The sequence below is a fragment of the Ictidomys tridecemlineatus genome, chromosome 3 (genome assembly GCF_052094955.1).
Source record: "Ictidomys tridecemlineatus isolate mIctTri1 chromosome 3, mIctTri1.hap1, whole genome shotgun sequence".
Classification (NCBI taxonomy): domain Eukaryota; kingdom Metazoa; phylum Chordata; class Mammalia; order Rodentia; family Sciuridae; genus Ictidomys; species Ictidomys tridecemlineatus.
Genome location: NC_135479.1, coordinates 165,806,532 through 165,827,942, shown reverse-complemented (window position 1 = coordinate 165,827,942; position 21,411 = coordinate 165,806,532). Strand labels below are relative to the sequence as shown.

Here is a 21,411-nt window from a genome sequence, read left to right as displayed (position 1 = left end):
ATGATTTATGTAAATTTAATAGTAGAATATCAGAGCTAAAAATATGTGCTCATTTAATATAGGGATTTCAGCCATTACTCTGCTTCAGAATCACCTGAATAGCTTCTTGGTACCTGGACCCCATTCTCATAGATTTTGTTTCATTTGTTTCATAGTGGGACTCGGGCTTTGGTATTTTAAAAACATCACAAGTCATGTGTAGTCATTAGGGCATCACTGATTTGTCCCACTCACTTTTTACAGATGAGGCAAATAGGGTTTAAGGAAATTAAGACTTGCAAAAAACATGTAGTCATTTGGTGGGGGGACTGGACTAGAACCAGTCCTTTTGACCTTGCAATTAAATACTTCCCTGTGGATTCTGCATTCTCTAGTCTAGACCAGGAGTTGGCAGATTTTTTTTTTCTATAAAAGGTTAAAGAGTAAATATCTTAGACTTTGTGGACCATATGATGTTTTTTTTATTCATTGATTTAAAACCAAAACCAGAATGTTCATTTCTTATAATTTATGATAATCTTCACCAAAAGCTGCTTATTTCAGGAGAGGAGTAGTAGTGGGAAACTAATACACATAATAGAAACATTGCCATATTTTGATTAAAAGGCTATTAATGAAATGACTTTTTAAAAAATACTTTTTAAATTGTTGATTGTCCTTTTTTATTAGCTTATTTATATGTGGTGCTGAGAATTGAACCCAGTGCTTCACACATGCTAGGCAAGTGCTCTACCACTGAGCTATAACCTCAGCCTGAAATGCCCTTATGGTTAGTCCCTCTCTTGATCTGCAATTAAGGATTGGTTGTTTACTGACTCAGATTTTTGTGAGGATGAAAAGGCAGCTTTTCTCCCCACCCCCCTCAGTCTTAAAGTTCAAAGTTTGATGTAGAGGGTAGGAGAAATTGTATGGCAAGATTTTATCACACACTTATTTTAGTTCAGTATTTAGATGCTATCATGGGTAAAATGTTTTGGATATTTGACTTATCAACAACTAAGCTTATTCTTAATAATTTTAGTCAGGGTCTTCACTCTTAGTAAAATTTATTTTCAGATTATTATCTTTGCATTTCTGATCCCACTAGTCCTATAAATTTGAATTTAATTGAGAATTATGGAAATAGTCAACTTAATACTCTGCTTGAGACTGTTAAGTGGTGGTGTTGGTAACATTGGACCATCTTTGACACTGTTGGTTTGCCAGTTTCCCTCTGACCTTTTCCAGTTTTGTTCATGGAGTATGTCTTAAAGGTTTCTTTCATGAGTAGATTTTGAACCCAGGTTCAAGGTGAGTTCAGAATATACTCAAATTCATTCAATCCTTTTTTTTTTTTTTTTTTTTTGCTTAAATGCAGGGTTGTACATATTTTAATAATTTTCTTATGTATCTGGTATTTAATGCTGACAGGATTCCAGTCAATGGAGAGGTTTCATTGCAAGTAGCTGCAGGTGTGTTTCATGGTAGAGATAAAAGTTTTCAGTGAAGCAGATTTTGTTTTAAAACAATTACATCCTAAAACATAATTAATATAGATATTGATTTTGTGGGGCAATATGGTATGCATTTTGTGTGTTATGATGTACTGCTAAGTCAGGCAAAAGCATCAGATACCAAATCTTCTGAAAATAGTACTTAATATTTATTCTTAAATGGTTTAGATACTCTAGAGTGAATAAACTTTAAAGCATTTATTAGTATAATAGGGTGTATTTATAGTATTGTTTCATATAAAAATATGTTCATTATCTGCAATGTATTTTTATTTGGTACTGTGTTCAATAGGTCTCCTCAAAATCTTGTTAATGACTATTTAGCTCTTATGTTTTTGGTCATCCTAGAAAGTATGATTCTTTAATAAATTTGAGCATCTACTTTGTATTAGGAATTATGCTAGAGCAGGAATTGCTCTCAAGAATTATATAAAAGTCGAGCAGTTGTAATGAAAATACATATATAGTGATTCAGTTTAAGATTAGAGGGTTTAAATTGTCTAGAAAACTGTCTCTTTTAATAACTGGTCTTCAAATATTTTATGATGGAATCTGCATTTCTCATAAATGGATACTCATTGCATAAGTATTGTGAACAAGGTTATTAAGTTTTTAATCATTTTTGGTCCATAACAGTAAGATTAATTCTTTAGAAAACTTGCATCAAAATAAAAATAAGATGTATATGTTATTTTACCTTTTCAGCTAACTATAGTCAGCAGACTGGACCCCAACAACCTCAGCAGTTCCAGGGATATGGCCAGCAACCAACTTCCCAGGCACCGGCTCCTACCTTTTCTGGTCAGCCTCAGCAGCTGGCTGCTCAACCACCACAGCAGTACCAGGCGAGCAGTTATCCTCCACAACCTTACACTACCCAAACGTCTCAGCCTACTAATTATACTGTGGCCCCTGCCTCTCAGCCTGGAATGGCTCCAAGCCAACCTGGGGCTTATCAACCAAGACCAAGTTTTACTCCACCTTCTGGAAGTACCATGACCCCTCCTCCAAGTGGGCCTAACCCTTATGCACGTAACCGTCCTCCCTTTGGTCAGGGCTATACCCAACCTGGACCTGGTTATCGATAAGGAGGTCAGCTACACTGATGAATGTAGCTGCTAGCTGTTTGCCTCCTAAAAGACTCCAATTCTATTTTATTTTAATTTGTATTGAAGTTAATTCAAAAGGCAGAGCATTTTTTGATATCATTGTTGCTGTTAATTGAAAGTATAATTTGCTAGAACAAAAGACCAAAATGAAAGTTGTTTTTCTTCCTCCCCTGCTTAAAAATGTAGCAGCTTTCTAGTTATTTTGGAACACTACATTTACATGTGTGTAAAGTGATTGGCTTTCTAGCTTCCCTTGTCCAGAGGATATTAAAATGCTAGGTTGAGGTTTAGCCATCATACTTGGCTTTTTACTATTAACATGATGTACTAAAGTAGAGACAATGACTAGATATTATGGATAAAATGTAACATTGATAGGTTAATAAAGGTGATTGAATCCATTCATGGTCTTGTATTAATTTTGTTATTAACATACATAAGAAAAATCATGTTTTTAAACAGAAATCCTTACTGGTGTTTTGTCTTAGAATGAAGTATAAACATTTTAATTTACAGATTCCCATGAAGAGAAATTGCCCCCCCCTTTTTTAAATTCTTTAAAAGAAATGTATTCAACAACCATTCATTTGAAACAAACTAAAATAGACTTCACAGGAAGATTGATTAACTTAGGACATACACACAATAACTGTTATATTGGGGTGGGGGTTCAGAGACCCTAGTTTACTTTGATTTTTCTTATGAAAAGTATGTTTGTGATATCTTCTAATGAAACCATTTAGAAATAAACTCAAGTCTTAAAAAAAACTACATCTCTTTATTGAAGAATTTATAGTTGTTTGAAAAATACAGAATTTTAGCATTGATAAGAATGAAGCACGTTGAAAAGTAAGCACACAAAATGAGGGTAATGATGTAGCATTCCTATCCCCAGCATAAAGGAAAGTAATATCTTTTAATGAAAATGAAGTTAGATTTTTATTACAGCTTGAGTTAAACAGTATTACAAAAGCACCCTGTGATTCATTCATAGAAATCTAGCATAAATATATAGCAGATAGTCTGTAAAATTGTAGAGATCTCATCATGCATTATCTTTTCATGCTCAGACTTCACATATAGTCTCAGCATACAGTTCAAATAAAATAATAAACTGTTGCTTAAAAGGGATAATTTTGATAGTATATTCAGACACATTTCTTTTGAAAGTATATCATTAGATTATCAACCCCATTTTTAGCTGAAATGAAACTTACTGATTCAAATGAATTTTTTTCAGTAATTTGTAGATAATTTATGAAAATTATATTAACAGAAAGTATCTATTCAGGAAATCTTTTCAGCTCATAGTAAAAAATGGAAGTTTAAATAAACGTGAATAGTAGGACCTTTTCCCCTCAGATATAATTTTTCCCTCTGAAGATAATTTGATCTAATAAGTTAAACTAAGTAGAGTTTCATGGAATTAACTCACCAATAGGAAGCAAACACACCAATAAAAGGACATTTTTTTAAAGTATATATAATAAGTTTTTGATGTTAATTTTGTTATAAAAGTATCTCAGAACATTATTACAACACTGATAAATAATATACAAATGATCTCTTAAAATACCATGAATAGGGAGCCAGCTTCCCTAAAAATGTTATTGTTAATGTCAATATCTTGCTTTCTTAAAATGACTTTGTAAAACCTGATAAATATTCTCAGCAATCCTTTCTAATAATAAACATCTAATATTGCTGTTAGATTGCAGACTTTTATACATAGTAAACAAAATAGCTTTAAATGAATGTGACAAATACCATAGTATTTCCACCAATATTTTTTTTCCATAATGAACCAGAAGTACTTTGGAGCATGATTGCAGCATCTACCATTTTCCAGGAATTGTAGTCCCACATTCATACCACTGGACATAAGTGATTTGGGTGTGGCCACCTATTTCTCCAAATTGGACAGGTTCCTGGCGAACTGCTCTGAAATAGCCTAAGGAGGAAAATAGTTTTGTTTAATAGTTGCTGTGTTTTATTTTTGCCCTCATTGCTCATAAATTCAAGGGTAGTGCTGAATGACTGAAAGTTACTCTGAAGCAAAGTAATTTGGAAAACTTAAGAGCAACAGAGGCCCTGGTATCTTTCCTTAGGTATGGCTCCTTAATCATAGGACCTGAAAAATTTTTGACATTTGCCTTAGCAAGTTAGGATGGAATGGCTGGTAGTATCTGAGAGCAGTTTTAACTGCCAGTTAATATATTCATAACCTTGTTGTCATCTTTTAGTATGTTGATATTCTTAAGTACCATTAAATGAACTGTTACTGAAAAGTCTAACCAAATGATTGAAAAGATTTAAAGAACTTCCTGGTGCTTCCTGAGTAATTTGGACAATTAATTTACTCACTTCTGAACTACTTAAACAAGGATTAAATTAATTTTCAGTCTTTTTTCAATCCATTACATGGCTTGGTGCTAAAGTGTCTTTAGCAAGTTACAGAGGTTATTAACTTCTCAACAAAATTGTTGTATTTTATTTATGTATTTATAAGGCAAATAATACTGTTTTTATATATAGTAGCAATAAAATTTACTTCAAAAATTTTTAAAAGAAATAAAAAAAAAATGCAGTTTTGCACAATAAACAAAAGCCATAAAGTTAATCATGAATGATTTAAGTTTGGAGAACACTGATCTCTTATAGCTGTTTTTACAAATATAGATTTTCTTGGAGTACATTTGTACATGTCTGTGTACATGTCCTTGGCTTTAAGTAGAGAAACTTAAGTTTATTGCTTTTTCTAGCCAAGTAATTAGAGCAGTAGTTCTGCAGAATTCTTTTTAACTTGATCACTTTCTTCAGCTTGATTTCTTTCTGAGTTAATCTGGAAAGCTCTCTTGCTCATGAGAAGGATCAGAAAGCATACCTTCCTTTGTGGGTAACTGGTCAGAAGTGAGTTGCTGTCCTGTGCGTCCATCTAAAAACGAATCTACAAACTGGCAGTGATCTTCTCCATGGCCTCTTTGATCGCCAATGTTATAAAATTTTCCTGAAGAACCAGAAATTAAAAGAATGAAATATTGCTTTGATATGTGACAATTCTGAAATAAATTGTTTGAAAGAATCATCTTCCTGTTCTTGGATATTTCCCCCTACTCCTGTATCAACCTAGTTCAAGCTACCAAAGTCTCTTGATTCAACAGGTGTTCCTATTTCATTCTTGTCTCCTCTCTGTTCTTCCTTCCCTCCCTTCAGAGACTGATTTTTAAAAATGCAAGTGAGATGTTACTACCCTCCTTAAACCTCTCCAGTGGTCTCCCACTATACTGAGAATAAAACTTAAAACTCCTTACCTGATTTCAAAGCTCCATGTATTCAGCCCTGCTTGTTTGATGTTCCCGTCTGTACTACAATAGTGGAACTGACCAGGTGTGTTCTGCCTCAGTCTTTGCACTTTTTCTTTCCCCTGTCTATACATCCGTTGTCCCCCTGACCTTTGTGTGGTTGCTTCCTTCTCATAATGTTATTATTATTATTAAAAGTGGAAATGAGACAGTTTATCTTTTTTTAGTTTTGCTGGGGGGATGGTGGTTCTAGGGATTGAACCCAGGCGCACTTTACCACTGACCTTTTCAGAGAGCTTCCCTAAAACCATTCTAACTAAAGGCACTTCCAATCCTTGTTGAGCTGTTCTCTCTTTTTAAAATTATCTTCAAAGCACCTGTATAAAATTCATATTTATTTATGAATTATGCCTCTACTGAGAGAAGGAAGAGAGAGAGAGAGAGATGTTACATGAAAGCAGGAATATGTCTTGTTTGCTGCTTTGCCATCAGCACCTAGAAGAGTGCCTGGCATGAAGTATATAGCATTTGCTAAGTGAATGAAAAGATGCATGTTTCTATGTTGGTCATCCTTGCATATTTGTTAAAAATGTTTATGAATATAGAAAATTACAACTACATGAGGTTAGAGCCCTTTTGGTATTATAAAGATGAAATACTCTTTCCATGATTATTGTTAGACACATTCATTTTATTACTAATATATGTTTTTTATCCTAGAATGTTTGTAACAAAGGTAGGTGAATATGCTAGTGCCTGTACATTCAAGTTTGCCTTGACAGCATTGTTTCAAAATTGCATTTTCATTATTTACTTCTTAAAAGCATCTTTTAAATCCTTGTTTTCTAGCAGTGTGACAATTTCAATAACATTTTTTTCTCAGGAAAACTAAAGATGCTGAATTACCCCCTGGTTCCTGGACTTCTTCATGAAAAAACCATGTTATAAAATGCTGCAAAACATTCCCTGAAGGCAAAGGCTAAAAATAATGCTGGTTGCCCTGCTTACCTGTGAGTGAGTCGCTCAAATAAATCTTGTATCTTAGAGAGTTGCACAGTTGCACTCCAACAAATTTTTTATACCACGTTCTTTTGACATACTGTTTGCCCTTACATTCTGAGTAAGAGTCTGAATTAAAGGGTCTTTCAGTCCAGATGGCATCTCTTCCTGCTGCATAAGCAAAACACAGTTTGAATTTAGTATCTTGATTCTTGGGTTCTGAGGGGATGTCCTAAAAGCTTTCCAAAAGCAGTCTTCAAAGTTCCTTGCCAACTTGTTGGTACCTGTTTTTTTCCAGTACAATTATTGGAGCCCAAAATACAAAGGTTTTAAAAAGTAAATCCAAAATAAGTTCCTTCCTGTCAACAGTAACAGTGAGAGAAATCTCAGAACAGTGTGTTTTGCTGTTGAGTAACCTCTGCAGTGCTCGATGCTGGCTATCCTTGAGGAACAAATTTAGGTTTCCTTTTTGCAGAATATAAAATTTAAACAACTGCTTTAATGTGATATGTTATTAAAAGTGGAAATGAGACAGTTTATCTTTTTTTAGTTTTGCTGGGGGGATGGTGGTTCTAGGGATTGAACCCAGGCGCACTTTACCACTGACCCACGTCCCCAGTCCTTTTTTGTTTTATGAGACAGGTCTCTCCAAGTTCCTAAGGCTTTCCTCAAACTTGAGATCTTCCTGCCTCAGTCTCCCAAATTGTTGGATTTACCACCATACCTGGCGAGGGTAGCATATTTTGACTCTTGTTATTGAACAGAAAATTTCAGCTTACATGATAATATGTGTGAAACCAAGTTTTGAAATATCTTGACTTGCCCCTAGAACATCATAGGCTCTCAAATGTTAATCAGTGTATTAGGTAAACATTCACACCTGATCTTCTAAGAAGTCTAAGTAGTAAAATAGTGAAATCATCAATTTTGCTGACCCTGTTTAGTTCGGTCAGTTTAGAAAAAGCATGTAGTTGTTCACTGAGACACTTACCAGAAACCGGCTCGCTCACTCTTGGGTCCGCTGAGAAGAAATGACAAACAAAAGGTCAGCTATTATTAATGTTAAGTCCTAACATTCCAGTGGAATGTTGAAGACAGATGCTTACTGTTATGTCTTATTGCAAAATGGTACCCTCTTGCTGAAGACTGAATTTGCAAATTTGTTTTGAAAATAGTTCTTGATCGAATCATCTGCCAGATCTTCAGCTGTAGTTTTTATGTGTGATTTGATAGTTGGGAGACTGTTGCTATGCCAGCCCTTCAATTCTGAAAGCTTCCTTTTAGTTTCACACAAAAGCAATTCATGGTAAAGTCACCAAGATGCCATGAACATTAGTTGCTATAAAGTTTATACAAATGTATGTGCCAATGTGTCTTGGTAAGGAACTGGAGCTTCTACTGTCTAGGAAATTTCACAAAACAATCATAAATTCCCTTTTTTTTTTAATTATTTTTAAAATACACAACAGCAAATGCATTACAATTCTTATTATACATATAAAGCACGATTTTTCATATTTTTGTATATAAAATATGTTCACACCAATTCATGTCTTCATACATGTACTTTGGGTTTTTTGCATTAAAATATACCACAATTTTTCATATCTCTGTTTGTATATAAATTCCCTTTCTTGATGTACTAATATTTTGATTCTAGGCATACAAAGGAGAATTCGTTCAGATTTTTGAATATAGATTATGCCTTTTTTTCTCATATCAAAGTAAAAGAGGAAAAACCTAAGTAATTGCTATAAGGGTACCTTCATCAATTAGTTTTTTTTCCCCTATGGATTATTATTTAGGAATTCAAGTTTATCTGGGTTTCACATGAGCTTCCCATGCAAAACATTGTTCCCGCCATACCCCTTTACATCTTTGTTGATGGAATTACCTGACTCAGTACTAAATGCCACTGTGTTGCTGGCTGGGCCTTCACCAAGTGGGTTTTTGGGTTTCACCTGGAATTCATAGCTGTGTAGAGAGAACAATAAAATATTATTGAGGGGTAGGAAAGCAGCATTCTCTTGCTGTACTGACATCCTTCCTGGCTCTATTTGAAATTATGATTACAGTGAATGGTGATATTCTGGAAGTTAAGTTGTGGGAAGAATAATGCTTTCTTAATTTTACTTTCAAAGCATCTAAGGTTTTGTATAAGAAAAATATTGTTAATAAAAAGATGGTTGTCTTTTTAAAATTAGAAATATTTGGACAGGTTGGGAAATAGATATATAGGAAAGTGTGTGCTGAACCAAAGTTAATTTCAGCACTGAGAAGCCTTCATTTCTTTAAAATGTGTCAGCTACTGCCTGGGGACAAAGAAATGGAAAAGTCCCTTTTTATTCCCTATTACCAACACTGGTATAACTTTGAATTGTAAATCAGTGTTCCTAAAGTGGTATTTAAACTACTTATATCAGAACCACAAGAGAGGGTGGCAGTGGGGGAAGTTTGTTTAAAATGCAGATTTCCTGTCCACACGGGCTACTGAGTCTCTAAATCATTCCAGGAGGAATTTGCAATACATTTTTAGTCCTATACCCACTGGTATTTGAGAATGCCTAGACTAAGCTGTTGGGCACAGATACCCATGAAAAAGTTTCTTTTCAAGCCTGATTGTAGCTCCTGGGACTTGGGTCTCCATATATCACAGGAAGTCATAGTGTCCAGAGAATGGCTGGTAGTATTGCTCAAATGGAGCACAAGCACAGATAGACTTTTCTGCCCCTCAGTAAGCCAGCTTCAAATTGCTAGGCTCCTTACCCTTTGTTTAAATTAAAAAAAAAAAAACAAAAAACCCAAGATCCTTTAGAATTATAGGACTTTTCTATCCTTAAGAATTATTAAATTGTGCAGTATTTGACAGATTTTATTCATTAGATGCATAAGCAGAGAATACTTGTAAGAAATTTAAATAGTATCGGGCTGGGGTTGTGGCTCAGTGGCAGAGTGCTTGCCCCTCACCTGTGAGGCACTGGGTTTGATCCTCAGCACCATATAAAAATAAACTAAATAAATATATTGTATCCATCTATAACTAAAAAAATATTTTTAAAAAGAAATTTAAACAGTAAAGTGATCTGCCATTTGCCTAAAAATGATTTCCTTTCAGCATCAGACTTAGCAGCAAAATAACTGAATTTAAAACCACCTGGAGTTAGCTGATAGTACTGTATGAGTTCCAGAATTGTACATGATTTTTGGTATAGATGGTACCAAGGTAGCATTGGAAAAAAAAACTTTGAGTCTCAAGGAGTCACTTTCTTGATCACTGTGGTATTTGATTAAAACACTGTTAGACTCTAGTGTAAGATTCTAGCATTACAACAATGGCAAACACTTTTCAAATGCTTACTTTGTGTCAAATAAATTAATCATTCTGCATATATAAAGTAATCCAACACACAAATCCTGTGTGACATTATTCTAAACTTTAGCTGAGAATAATGGGGCCCATAACTATTATATAATTATTGTCTTTGCTTTTTCAAACTTCAAAACTTTGTGAAATGGGAAATAAAACATTTCTTTTCAGATATTTAATGAGTGAATGCAAATGAAAGCATTTTGTAAATGGAACAACTGATGTAAGGTCATTGACATTTACCATAAGAAATGCTGACATGAAAGCACATATGCCATTTCAATAAATAAATCACATATACATCAGGTGTTTTCACATGGACTTTTTTTCTAAAGATTAAATTCTTCCTAAAAGGCCTAATGCTCTCAAAACAAACTGACAAAAACAAAGTTCATAAAACTAGTGAATTGAAAATGGAAGGAAAAAAAATCACAGGCATCCGGAGTTTGATTCAAGTGGAAATGCATTTCACATTCATTCCAGGCCATTGCCATCAGTGCTGTGTCTCGGCCAAATTGGACTGCTGAAATCATCTCTGTGTCTTTTTATTTCACAGTTATTTACACTTAAGTTTCATTTGTAGCATGGCCACAAATATTCATAAGCTACTTTTTCTGGGTTTTTTTGCCAACATTTTATGATACTTGACAAGTTGTGAAGAAATGATTTTAAACTAAGTTTAATTAACAACACAAGGGTATTTTTTTTTGGCTGAATAAACCCTATATAAACAAAAAAAAAAGTTTGTGATAGCAATATCTTTCCCCTCAAATACTTTTTGATCATGAAATGAACACCATAGGTCTGTAACATCTCAAAGAAAATATTGATTGTACTTAGGATAAGGAGAGGATGCTACTTAAAAGTTTTTTAGCCAATGAAGTTCTTTGAAATTTAAAAATAAATTCAAATGGCAATTTTAGAAGCTAAAGTTGAAAACATTCTACAAATATTTGAACTAAAAGTCAAAGATACAAAATAAGAGAATATAAGAAAATTGGAGGATTATTCCAGATAGTTTAGTACTCAGCTGGCAGGAATTCTAGAAAACAGGGAGGAAAGGATGGTAGAAAATTATTGCAGAAAAATCATATAAGAAATTTCCCAGAACTAAAAGATGTGAGTGTCCATCTTGAAAAGGTCAATTCTGTGCCCACCAAAAGGAGAAAAGAAAAGAAAAAGTATTAATTAAAGCATGTGAGTTGCAAAATTTCAGAGTACTGGGGAATAAAGATCCTAACAACTGAGAACAATACAGTGGGTTCCATTTAAGTATTCAGAATCAAAATGATGGTCAACATCTTAATAACAACAACACTGGAAGTTAGGGGGAAAAAATGGAACAATGCCTTCAAAGTCTTCATTTTATCATGATTTTATCCTACACCAATAATATCAAAGTAAACCATGGACTTTCTAAAACATGTAAATAACTAAAAAAATATATATCATTTTATATATACTTTCCCAAGATATGTTTCTATAGAAGCCATGAAGAGAGGGAGTAAACAAAGAAGGGAGACGTGGCTGCAGGTATTAGGGGATTCAACATAGCCAAAAATGATGGCAAGGGATTCAGCAAGAGGTAGGTGTTCCCTAAGACAAATCCAGAGAACAAAGAGATGGCGTGTTTGACCATTCTGAGAAATGAGTGGCCTAGAAAGAGATTTAATTAACAGAAGAAATATCTAAAGAAATAATTTTTAAAAAATGTTTGCTTCTGGGAAACAGACGTTAAGAGTAGAAAGGAACTGCTTTTTTAATATCTGCAGCATGGTCCAGTGGCTAAATCTATTTTTCATTAAGTAATACAAAATACCTGGGGCGGCCTACTTTAAAGAAAATAAGTATATTTTGGCTTATGGTTCTGAAGGTACAAGATCCAGCAGCTACATCTGTTGATGGCATTCTTGCTGGCAGAGTCCTGAGGTGGTACAGAACATCACATGGTGACAGCCAGGGTATGTGTCTGAATCTCTTTATAAAGCTACGAGGATTCAATCATGGGAGAATCACCATAATCTTTTTTTTTCCATTTTATATATAGAGAGCACAATTTTTCATATCTCTGGTTGTACACAAAGTAGAGTCACATCCTTCATGTCTTCATACATGTACTTAGGGTAATGATGACCATTGCATTCCACTGGCTTTCCTACCCTTATGTCCCCTCCCTTCCCCTCTTCCCTTTTGTCCTATTTAGACTTTATTTAATCCTCCCACACTAGCATCTTATGGATCAGCATCCTTAAATCAGAAATCATTTGGCATTTGGATTTTTGGGATTGGCTAATTTCACTTAACATATTCTTCAGCTCCATCCAAATATTTACCTGCAAATGCCATGATTTCATTCTCTTTTAATGCTGCTATAAACATTGATGTGGCTGTGTCCCTGAAATATGCTGTTTTTAAGTCCTTTGGGTATAGACCAAGGAGTGGGATAGCTGGGTCAAATGGTGGTTTCATTCCAAGTTTTCCAAGGATTCTCCATACTGCTTTCCATATTGGCTGCACCAACTTGCAGTCTCACCAACAATGTATGAGTGTACCTTTCTCCTCACATCCTTGCCAACACTTATGGTTGTTTATATTCTTAATGGCTGCCATTCTTACTGAAGTGAGATACAATCTTAGAGTAGTTTTGATTTGCATTTCTCTAATTGCTAGAGATGTTGAACATTTTTTCATATATTTCTTGGTTGATTGTATATCTTCTTTTGAGAAGTGTCTGTTCAGTTCCTTGGCCCATTTATTGTATCTCAGTGACAAATCCCTCTGAAAGGAAAACGAGGAAAACTACCCCATTTACAATAGCATCAAACACAAACAAACAAACAAACAAACAAAAACACTTGGGAATCAATGAAAGAGGTGAAAGACTTCTACAATGAAAACTACAGAATGCTAAAGAAAGAAATTAAAGAATACCTTTGCAATATGGAAAGATCTACCTTGTTCTTGAATAGGCAGAATTAATATTGTCAAAATGACCATACTACCAAAAGCACTATACAGATTTAATGAAATTCCAATCAAATTCCCAATGATATTCTTCATAGAAATAGAAAAAGCAGTCATGAAATTCATCTGGAAATAAGAGATCCAGAATAGCTAATGCAATCCTTAGCAGGAAGAGTGAAACAGGTGGTATCACTATACCAGATCTCAAACTATACTATAGAGCAATAGAAACAAAAACAGCATGATATTGGCACCAAAATAGACTGGTAGACCAATGGTACAGAATAGAGGACACAGAGACTAACCCACATAATTACAGTTATCTTATATTTGACAAAGGCGCCAAAAATATACATTGGAGAAAAGATAGCCTCTTCAAAACTAGTGCTGGGAAAACTGGAACTCCATATGCAACAAAAAGAAATTAAACCCCTATCTCTCACCATGCACAGAACTCAACTCAATGTGGATCAAGGACCTACGAATTAAACCAGAGACACTGCATCTATTAGAAGAAAAAATAGGCTCCAATTCCCATCATGTTGGATTAGGCCCAACTTTCTTAATAAGACTCCTATAGCGCAAGAATTAAAATTAAGAATCAATAAATGGGATGAATTCAAACTAAAAAGTTTCTTCTCAGCAAAAGAAACAATCAGTGAGGTGACTAGAGAGCCTACTAATTGGGAACAAATTCTTACTACATGCACGACAGATATAGCACTAATCTCTAGAATATGTAAGAACTCAAAAATCTTAACTCCAACATAATCTTATCTAATCCTAATCATTTTCCAAAGGCCTTACTTCTAAACACCATAGTCAAATTAAGTTTTCTACCTTCTCAATACCTCAACATGGGGATTAAACTTGAGCATAAGTTTATGGGAAGAAACCATAGCAAAAAAAAACTTGTACATATGTTTCTGGATAAAAATGAAAATTAAAAACTCATTTACAAAACCTACTATATCAAAATAAGTATTTAAATGAGTGTTGTACAGATGACAAGTCTTTGAGCCCCACTGAGAACAATCCAGGTATATTAATAATCCTTGCAGAATGCTCTGCCTTGCTCTACCTGGGATGGTGTGGGATTTTAGCAGAAAGAGTCTTTCCATTCATCCCAATCACAAGGTAGTATGGTCCAGTGGTTAAGGACATGGGTTCTTGAGCCAGAAAGATGGGTTCAAAGCTCACTAATGTGATTTTAAGGTAAATTAAACTTTCTGAACATTGTTTTTTCTTCATACATAAAAATTAGGATAATACTACTTCTGAGGATAATATTATAACCTCATAAGGATCTAAAACTATCTGAGGTTTTTGTGAGAATTCAATGAGTTAATGCATGGAAATGCAAGGTACCTGATTCATAATGATTATAAATATTTGCTAGTAGCTCTACAGGATTTTTTAAAAGAGGTTCTTTTGTTATTGGGGAATTTGACAAACACTGCCACAGAACTCTCAATGTAGAATTCTCCCAATTTTAGAATTCTTTGATGTCAACATAGTTCCTTTAACTATAAGAGTCCATGACCCTTAGTGGATAAATCTGCCTACCATCAAATAGCTCCAAGAGAAAAGTTAGATTTCATTGAAGAGTCTAGAAAGCTCTGAAGCATTATCCTAAAATGGACAGAGGGTAGATTTGGACACCAACAATTTTGAAAGCAACTATGAAAAATCATAAGTTTTTAAAAATATACCAGGCATGGTGCTGCATACCTCTAATCCTAACAACTCAGGAGGCTGAGGCAGGAGGATCCATCACAAGTTCAAGGTTGGCCTCAGCAATTTAGTGAGGCCCTAAGCAACTTAGTAAGACCCCATCTCAAATAAATAAATAAATAAACAAACAAACAAAAAAATAAATAAATATATGACAAATTCATTGATGACTGAAAAATCTATGATTTTAAAAAATATGATTAGTGGGTTCACAAACTAAATTGTCAGAGACAGGAATGTCTACCCTTTAGCATCTAGCCTCAGGCAAACATCTTGAACAGTAGAATGAGGGTAAAGCCTCAAGGATCTAGCTGGAGTAGACACTTCTGTCATTTTCTTTCCCCTTTCCTTCTCTATTACCTTTTCGTTCTATTATTGCCCCCAAATATAGAGCTGAATTATAGTTTTTATTGTTTGATGAACTTTTTAGTTACATACTCCCTATTTGCTTAAAAAGTTAGTTTAACAAAACCCCCATAAATCTCAAGTAAGCTAATGTTTATATGGAAAGGCCACCCTATAATTGTTTGACAAGCCGATTTTACCCCAGGACAGTCTCAAAATATTTTTACCTCATTTAGGAGTTTCTATCACAGTGAGAGAAATGGAAAAGGGGAATAGGGAGGGGGGAGAAAAGAGTAAGGGTTACTCAAGGGAATAAGGAAATACAGTCAACCATCTGATATGAGTTTGTCTCCAGGGACATTGTAGGACTGTTGTAAGCATTTCTGGAGACCTGCCACATGCAAAGCCATTGTGCAGATATGAGCATATAGGTAAGAAGCAACTGGGAAGGGCTGGATAATACTACTTCTGAGGATAATATTATCCTCAGACACAGCACAAAACAGGGTAAGAGCTGCGCATGGTGGTGCACACCTGTAATAGCAGCTATTCAAGGCTGAGGCAGAGGATTGTGAATGTGAGGCCAGCCCGGGCAATGTAATGAGACCCTGTTTCAAAAATAAAATAAAATAAATCCAGTATAGAAGGGAGATCAGGGAATTGGCAATCATGGGAAATCATGAAGTAGCTGCCCGTTATACCCTCAGGGATGTTTCTTGGGTCCTTGGTTTCTGAGGAATTTCAGAGTTGGAAATTCCAATTCTCATTCTGTAGTGCTGCCATGATGTCTGCTCAGCCCCTGCCCAGATACCAAGGAATTCAAAGAAAAATGTAATAAAAGTATATATGGTGATATAAGAGGAAGAATTGCTGTCTTTATAGACTAGTAGAGTTCCATGCCCTTAGAGAATTGGTCTTTGGCCTGATAAAAGTTGCTAAAATGAGCAAAATGAGCAATCAACTCAACTTCTTTCTTCTTTAACAAGGAAGGCTTTTCTGCTGCCCATGTCTATAATAAAACTAAATAAAATATTTGATGTTTTGGCCACTTGTTTTACTTTTTTCTTCAAAGCCTTTGAGAAGAGATATTGAAAATACTGAAAATTTGAAGACCAGAATTTTATAAAAACATTATGAAAAGGGTATAATGGCTATTCCTCATGTCTGTTTCATTTAGCTTGTAATGAGATGCTGCCTCTCTTCCAGCATACCCTCAGTACCAACATTTATTAAACCAAACAACATAAACAAGAGTCCCAAACAATCATTGCTGACACTTCAGTACGTTTTAGTCTTAGGCACTGGTCTTCAAAATCCTCTGGAGCCAACAGAGGTCAGTTAAAGTACTTGAGCAGATTAAGTGAATTTGATTTATCCTAATTACCAGAGTACATGTTCTATAGGAAATTGTTGGATCACATTTAAGTCTGGCACACACACAACAAATTCTTCAGATTTTCAGTAAAGTGAGAGGAGAAGTGGACTTGTTAGAGCAGAAGAGTAGATTAAAGGACCTTTTTTTTTTTTTTTCAAGCATGCAATGATTGTGTAACCATCCATACTGGCAAGCAGTTCATCAGGAAGAACCTGGCCCATCCATGCATATTATCAAAATGTGTGCTAAAACCAGTTCAGCTGAAAATACTGCAGACTGATGATAGTCAAAGAAAAGCGATTTACTGGAATTATTATGTCATGAGACTGATCCAGGTTTTAGTTTTATTTTCAGCCCCAGTTTTCTCACTGACTTCATGCATGGCTTTGGCTATCACAGGATTATCAGACATAAGAGAATTTAGAGATCAGCTAATTCACACCTTCAGACCCTGTAAGAATGGGTGCAAGACTTCTTGTTTAAAATATACTTTATCAGTTACTCTGTTCACAGAACTCAAAATAATCAGTGGTCCTGCAGACAATGTGGGTTGCTCCAGAGAGGAGGGACTCCTCCTAATATTTTTTTTCTAGTCCAACAAGAGCCACACATTGCCTAAAGAGAGAGGATTGGTGTTCTTGGATGACTGTAAGGAAGGAGAGGTTTCATGAAGACAAAATAAATGGAAAGTAAATATTGGGGAATGGGTTAGGTGGATTTAGTTTGATACCAACATCTCAACATTTTATTTTAGGAATGAGAGATGCATCCTCTAAGGAGAGAGACTGGAGTTTGTCTGTGTTAGCTAATTTCCTTTGCCTCACTGAACATTATGTCTCCTTTTTCCTGTGCACAATGTGACCACAGCCCCCTGCAGCTGTGGGCAGGTACAGGCCAGGCTGGGGAGACCCTAGGTTGCCTTTGGAGTTGCACCCATGTGTCCCAGGGTGGCCACGTGGCTTTACTCTCTGCAGACAGGAACATCTAATGCCAGATATGGAGTGGAACTCTCCTAGCAGCAAAACAGCTGCTGGCCCCCTACTGTGAGAAAACTTTTTGGAGCTTTTTCTGAGTAGATATAAATCTGTCTAAATGATTAAAAACAGGCAGGTTGACTTTCACCATGAGAAGGAAAAGGGAGGACAGTTCATTGTCATTTTGTTTCTGGGATAATGTGTGACCATTTCAAATTTCTGACTATAACCAGTCTATACATCTTTAATCTCTGCCTTACCATCCTGAGTTAAATGTTCTGACTCCAAGCTCTATACCCATGTTGATATGTAACAATTAGCCAGTAACTATCCTCTGTTTTCAGATGTCACATTTTATTGTCAGGCCAAGTGGTGGAAAATGCTGCTAAAATAAATGATTCACATGTATCTTCTAGTAGTGGAATTCAGCTATAGAAAGTCTTTCAGAAGCTACTGTTTTCCAGTTATTAATTAGGAAATTTAAAACAGCTGTCATTTAGATTGCTCCTGTGTAGACACATATTATTCTGACATTTGGTCTCCTACCACAATCACATCTGGTTAGCTCTTTTCTACTCATCCTTCAAGCCTCAGCTCAGCTGTCACATTTTGTGGGAAAAACTTTCTAATTTCCCCAGACTTAGTGGCATGCCATTGACTCTGGGCTCCCATAGCATCTGGGGCATACTTTTACCAGGACTCTTGCCACTCTGTGGAGAAAACTTGGTCATTAGCTGCCTTTTGGATTACCTTAAGCTCAAGGGTAGGCACCCTGTTTCTTCATGTATGTAGCCACAACACCAGGCATAGTGCTGAGCACATCATTGGCACTTAAGAAATGTTAGCCGGATGGAACAGCAAACCTTTTACAAAAAAACTGGCTTTAAAATGTCACTGGAATAACTGTTATACATTTTGGTGTGCTGGGAGAAGTTGTGAGGACAGTCTGATTCAGAAAAGGAACACAATGCACATTTAGAAACTGGATGACTTTCAATGAATGCATTGTACTACACAGATCACTTTTTATTAAGTGGAATAAGAAGCAGGAAACTGAAGAGAAACACCATCCACATTTTGTAAGCACAAATCTACCTATTAAAAAGATGAAATTAATGATGTGTTTTCTCTTTTACTCTTTCCTTAAAATATATTATGGTACAAATAGGCATGTACTCTGTCTCTCTCATTAGTATCTCAGGAATCAGAACCAAGACCATCAAGTGGTCTTGTATTGAAACGTATGCTTATTTTGGCAAATTTAAATCATTTAAGAAAATTAGCAGTTAGAAAAGTTTCCATGTAACAGCTCAAAATAGAGAACCTTAAAAAAATCACATTTGTGAAAGAAGTATTATATTTGCAGTATAGGACTAAAGTTTACACACAGCAAATCATCTATAATGAGTTAGAGGTTTCTTTTCTCCAAAAAGATTAGATGAATTTTCCTACTGAAGAGCAAAAATAGACTCTTTTGAGTGTCATTGTCAATACCCAATTCAATTCAGTGAATTGATGACAAAGAGAGGTATAAAAAGTGAAACTGATGGGAAAAAAGGAAACTCCTACTATATTACCAGAAATATCTAAGGCCCTTTTTAATTTTTTTTAAAGAGAGAGAGAGAGAAAGAGAGAATTTTTTTTTAATATTCATTTTTCAGTTCTTGGCGGACACAACATCTTTGTTTGTATGTGGTGCTGAGGATCGAACCCGGGCCGCACGCATGCCAGGCGAGTGCGTTACCACTTGAGCCACATCCCCAGTCCCAAGGCCCTTATTTTTTTGCATAATGAAATGAGCTGATAAGATATTGGTATTTTAGATTTAAGGAAGAATCACAAAATGATATCAGAATATGAATAATCTGGTATGAATGTGCAATAAGGGACAAACTAGAAAAGTTTTTTTTTTATCATAGAACAATGTTAAAAATATGCAATTTCACTGTCAAAACTCCATTCTCATTTTATCAGTTGATGAAAGTCCCAGGATCGCTGTATTTGAGACCAGTATTAACTATTAAAAACTTTCACTTACATTTTATCCCAGGATTCCCACTTCTTTACCTTCCCTTTTCCAGCATGAGACCCCAATTCTTTGGTGTTTCGAAACTACTTTACACCATGCATACCCCAATTAATTTCTGGCCCACAGATTTCTTCTTGTATAATTTTTGGCATTTAATACCAACATTTGATACCAATTTCCTCCTATTTTGTTATGCTTCCAGCTGCCCTGGTAACTTACCAGACCATCCTGTTGGCCCCTCTACCCCCATCAATACCTTGTCTATTTTCAAAATATGACTCTCGAGGTATTTATGTCTCTTCCAAAAAGCTAGAGTGAAATGTAGGTTAGACCTTCCCTTAGGTTGGAGAAGATGAAAACATTTTATGTCTTATTGTGGTTTTGACTTCTAAACTCAGAACTCACCTGCACTACCACTGGAGCTTACCTTGTATCTGGTTTCAGATTTTCTATTGTGGAGAAGGTTTGATTTGTAACTTGAATGGACTTGTTCTTCCCACTGAATGACCCATTTTCTCTGGATATAACTTCATATTCTGTAAAAGTGAGAACAAAAATAAAAACACCTCAGATATTTACCTTCATATACCAAGCAATTTAATTCTTCTTGAAGCTACTAGCGTAATAAGCCACACACATAAAGATGATTGTACTTCTAGAGACACATTGATCTTACTTGGTTGCAATTTCCAGATGGAATGGGAACATTTTGGGAGATGCTTATGGACTATTTCTGCTTTCCCTTGAGCAGAGCAGAGGAAGGTCTGGTAACTGGTAAAGGCTGATGACCCTCTTATGGTTTCTTTGGTCATAGAGCCCATGATTCTTCAGGTAAGTCAGGAAGACTGCTACTTCCAAGAAGCCCAATTTGGGGAAAGCTCTGTATCAGGCACTGTGCTTGGGTAGAAACCATGCTCATCCTCTACGGGGCTTTCAACAGAGTTGGGTTTAGGCCACTGAGTATGTGATACTGCTGCAAAAAGAATTCTTTGGGCTTAAAGCCATATCAGCAAATAATGGTTAACTAAATAATAAACTCCCTTCTTATAGTTCATTATTTGGAATTATATAATTAGGATTTTTATACCTACTCCTTACAAAAGTTATGCTTCCTTGGTAATTTTCTTCATATTAAATAAAAAATCATGCCCTTAAAGCCTGCATATAGATAAGCTTTAATTTCACTTAAAGGCATGTTTCTATCAACTTACAGGGATCATCAAAAGACAAAGACTTTCAGAATAAGCGACTTTAATTTACAGATTTGTTAGGTGGTTGTCCCTGCTCTCAGTTGGGATTTAACTTAATGCATGGAATGAGATGACAGAGAGGAATGAAAAACAAGCAATAAAACAAACTACACCTCCCCACTCAAGATCAGCTCCATGGATATAAAGAAATAAATATAGAGCAGGGCATCACATAAGATAGGGAAGCGGCAAAAGAGCTGGCAAGTTAGGCCAGGGATTTCCGCTGATGTACCAGACCAAAGGTGTAAGATGAACACTGGGAATAAAACCAAACCCAGAACAGGCCAGGAAGGCCCAAAATCTCCCATTTTAATTGAAAAGGATTATTAATAGCTTATTTTTAAATCCCCAAAGGAGGATGGCTTTTTCTGAACATTTCCTAAATGACTATTCTTCTGAAAGCCAAAAGTTAAACTTGAAGACAGTGGCCACTGGAACTGGACAACAGCAGGGCAGCTACTAAAGGACTA

General features: G+C 35.4%; 2 protein-coding genes across 47 annotated transcripts in view; one reads left to right on the top strand and one right to left on the bottom strand.

Moving 5' to 3' along the window:
* The window catches only part of Tfg (trafficking from ER to golgi regulator), a 35,954-nt gene extending 32,951 nt beyond the window's left edge, over positions 1 to 3,003 (top strand). For all 3 annotated transcript variants that reach the window (XM_040270458.2, XM_013362764.4, XM_013362763.4), the window contains exon 8: positions 2,199 to 3,003. In XM_040270458.2, coding sequence (XP_040126392.1) covers positions 2,199 to 2,581 — 383 coding nt within the window. In that variant the 3' untranslated portion in view covers positions 2,582 to 3,003. The remainder of the gene's footprint in view (positions 1 to 2,198) is intronic.
* A 357-nt stretch (positions 3,004 to 3,360) lies between these two features.
* Abi3bp (ABI family member 3 binding protein) overlaps positions 3,361 to 21,411 on the bottom strand; it is a 233,367-nt gene continuing 215,316 nt past the window's right edge. For all 44 annotated transcript variants that reach the window (XM_078044323.1, XM_078044324.1, XM_078044326.1 and 41 more), the window contains 6 exons: positions 20,119 to 20,227; positions 8,798 to 8,877; positions 7,895 to 7,924; positions 6,913 to 7,074; positions 5,487 to 5,609; positions 3,361 to 4,553 (listed from right to left, as the gene is read on the bottom strand). In XM_078044323.1, coding sequence (XP_077900449.1) covers positions 4,438 to 4,553; positions 5,487 to 5,609; positions 6,913 to 7,074; positions 7,895 to 7,924; positions 8,798 to 8,877; positions 20,119 to 20,227 — 620 coding nt within the window. In that variant the 3' untranslated portion in view covers positions 3,361 to 4,437. The remainder of the gene's footprint in view (positions 4,554 to 5,486; positions 5,610 to 6,912; positions 7,075 to 7,894; positions 7,925 to 8,797; positions 8,878 to 20,118; positions 20,228 to 21,411) is intronic.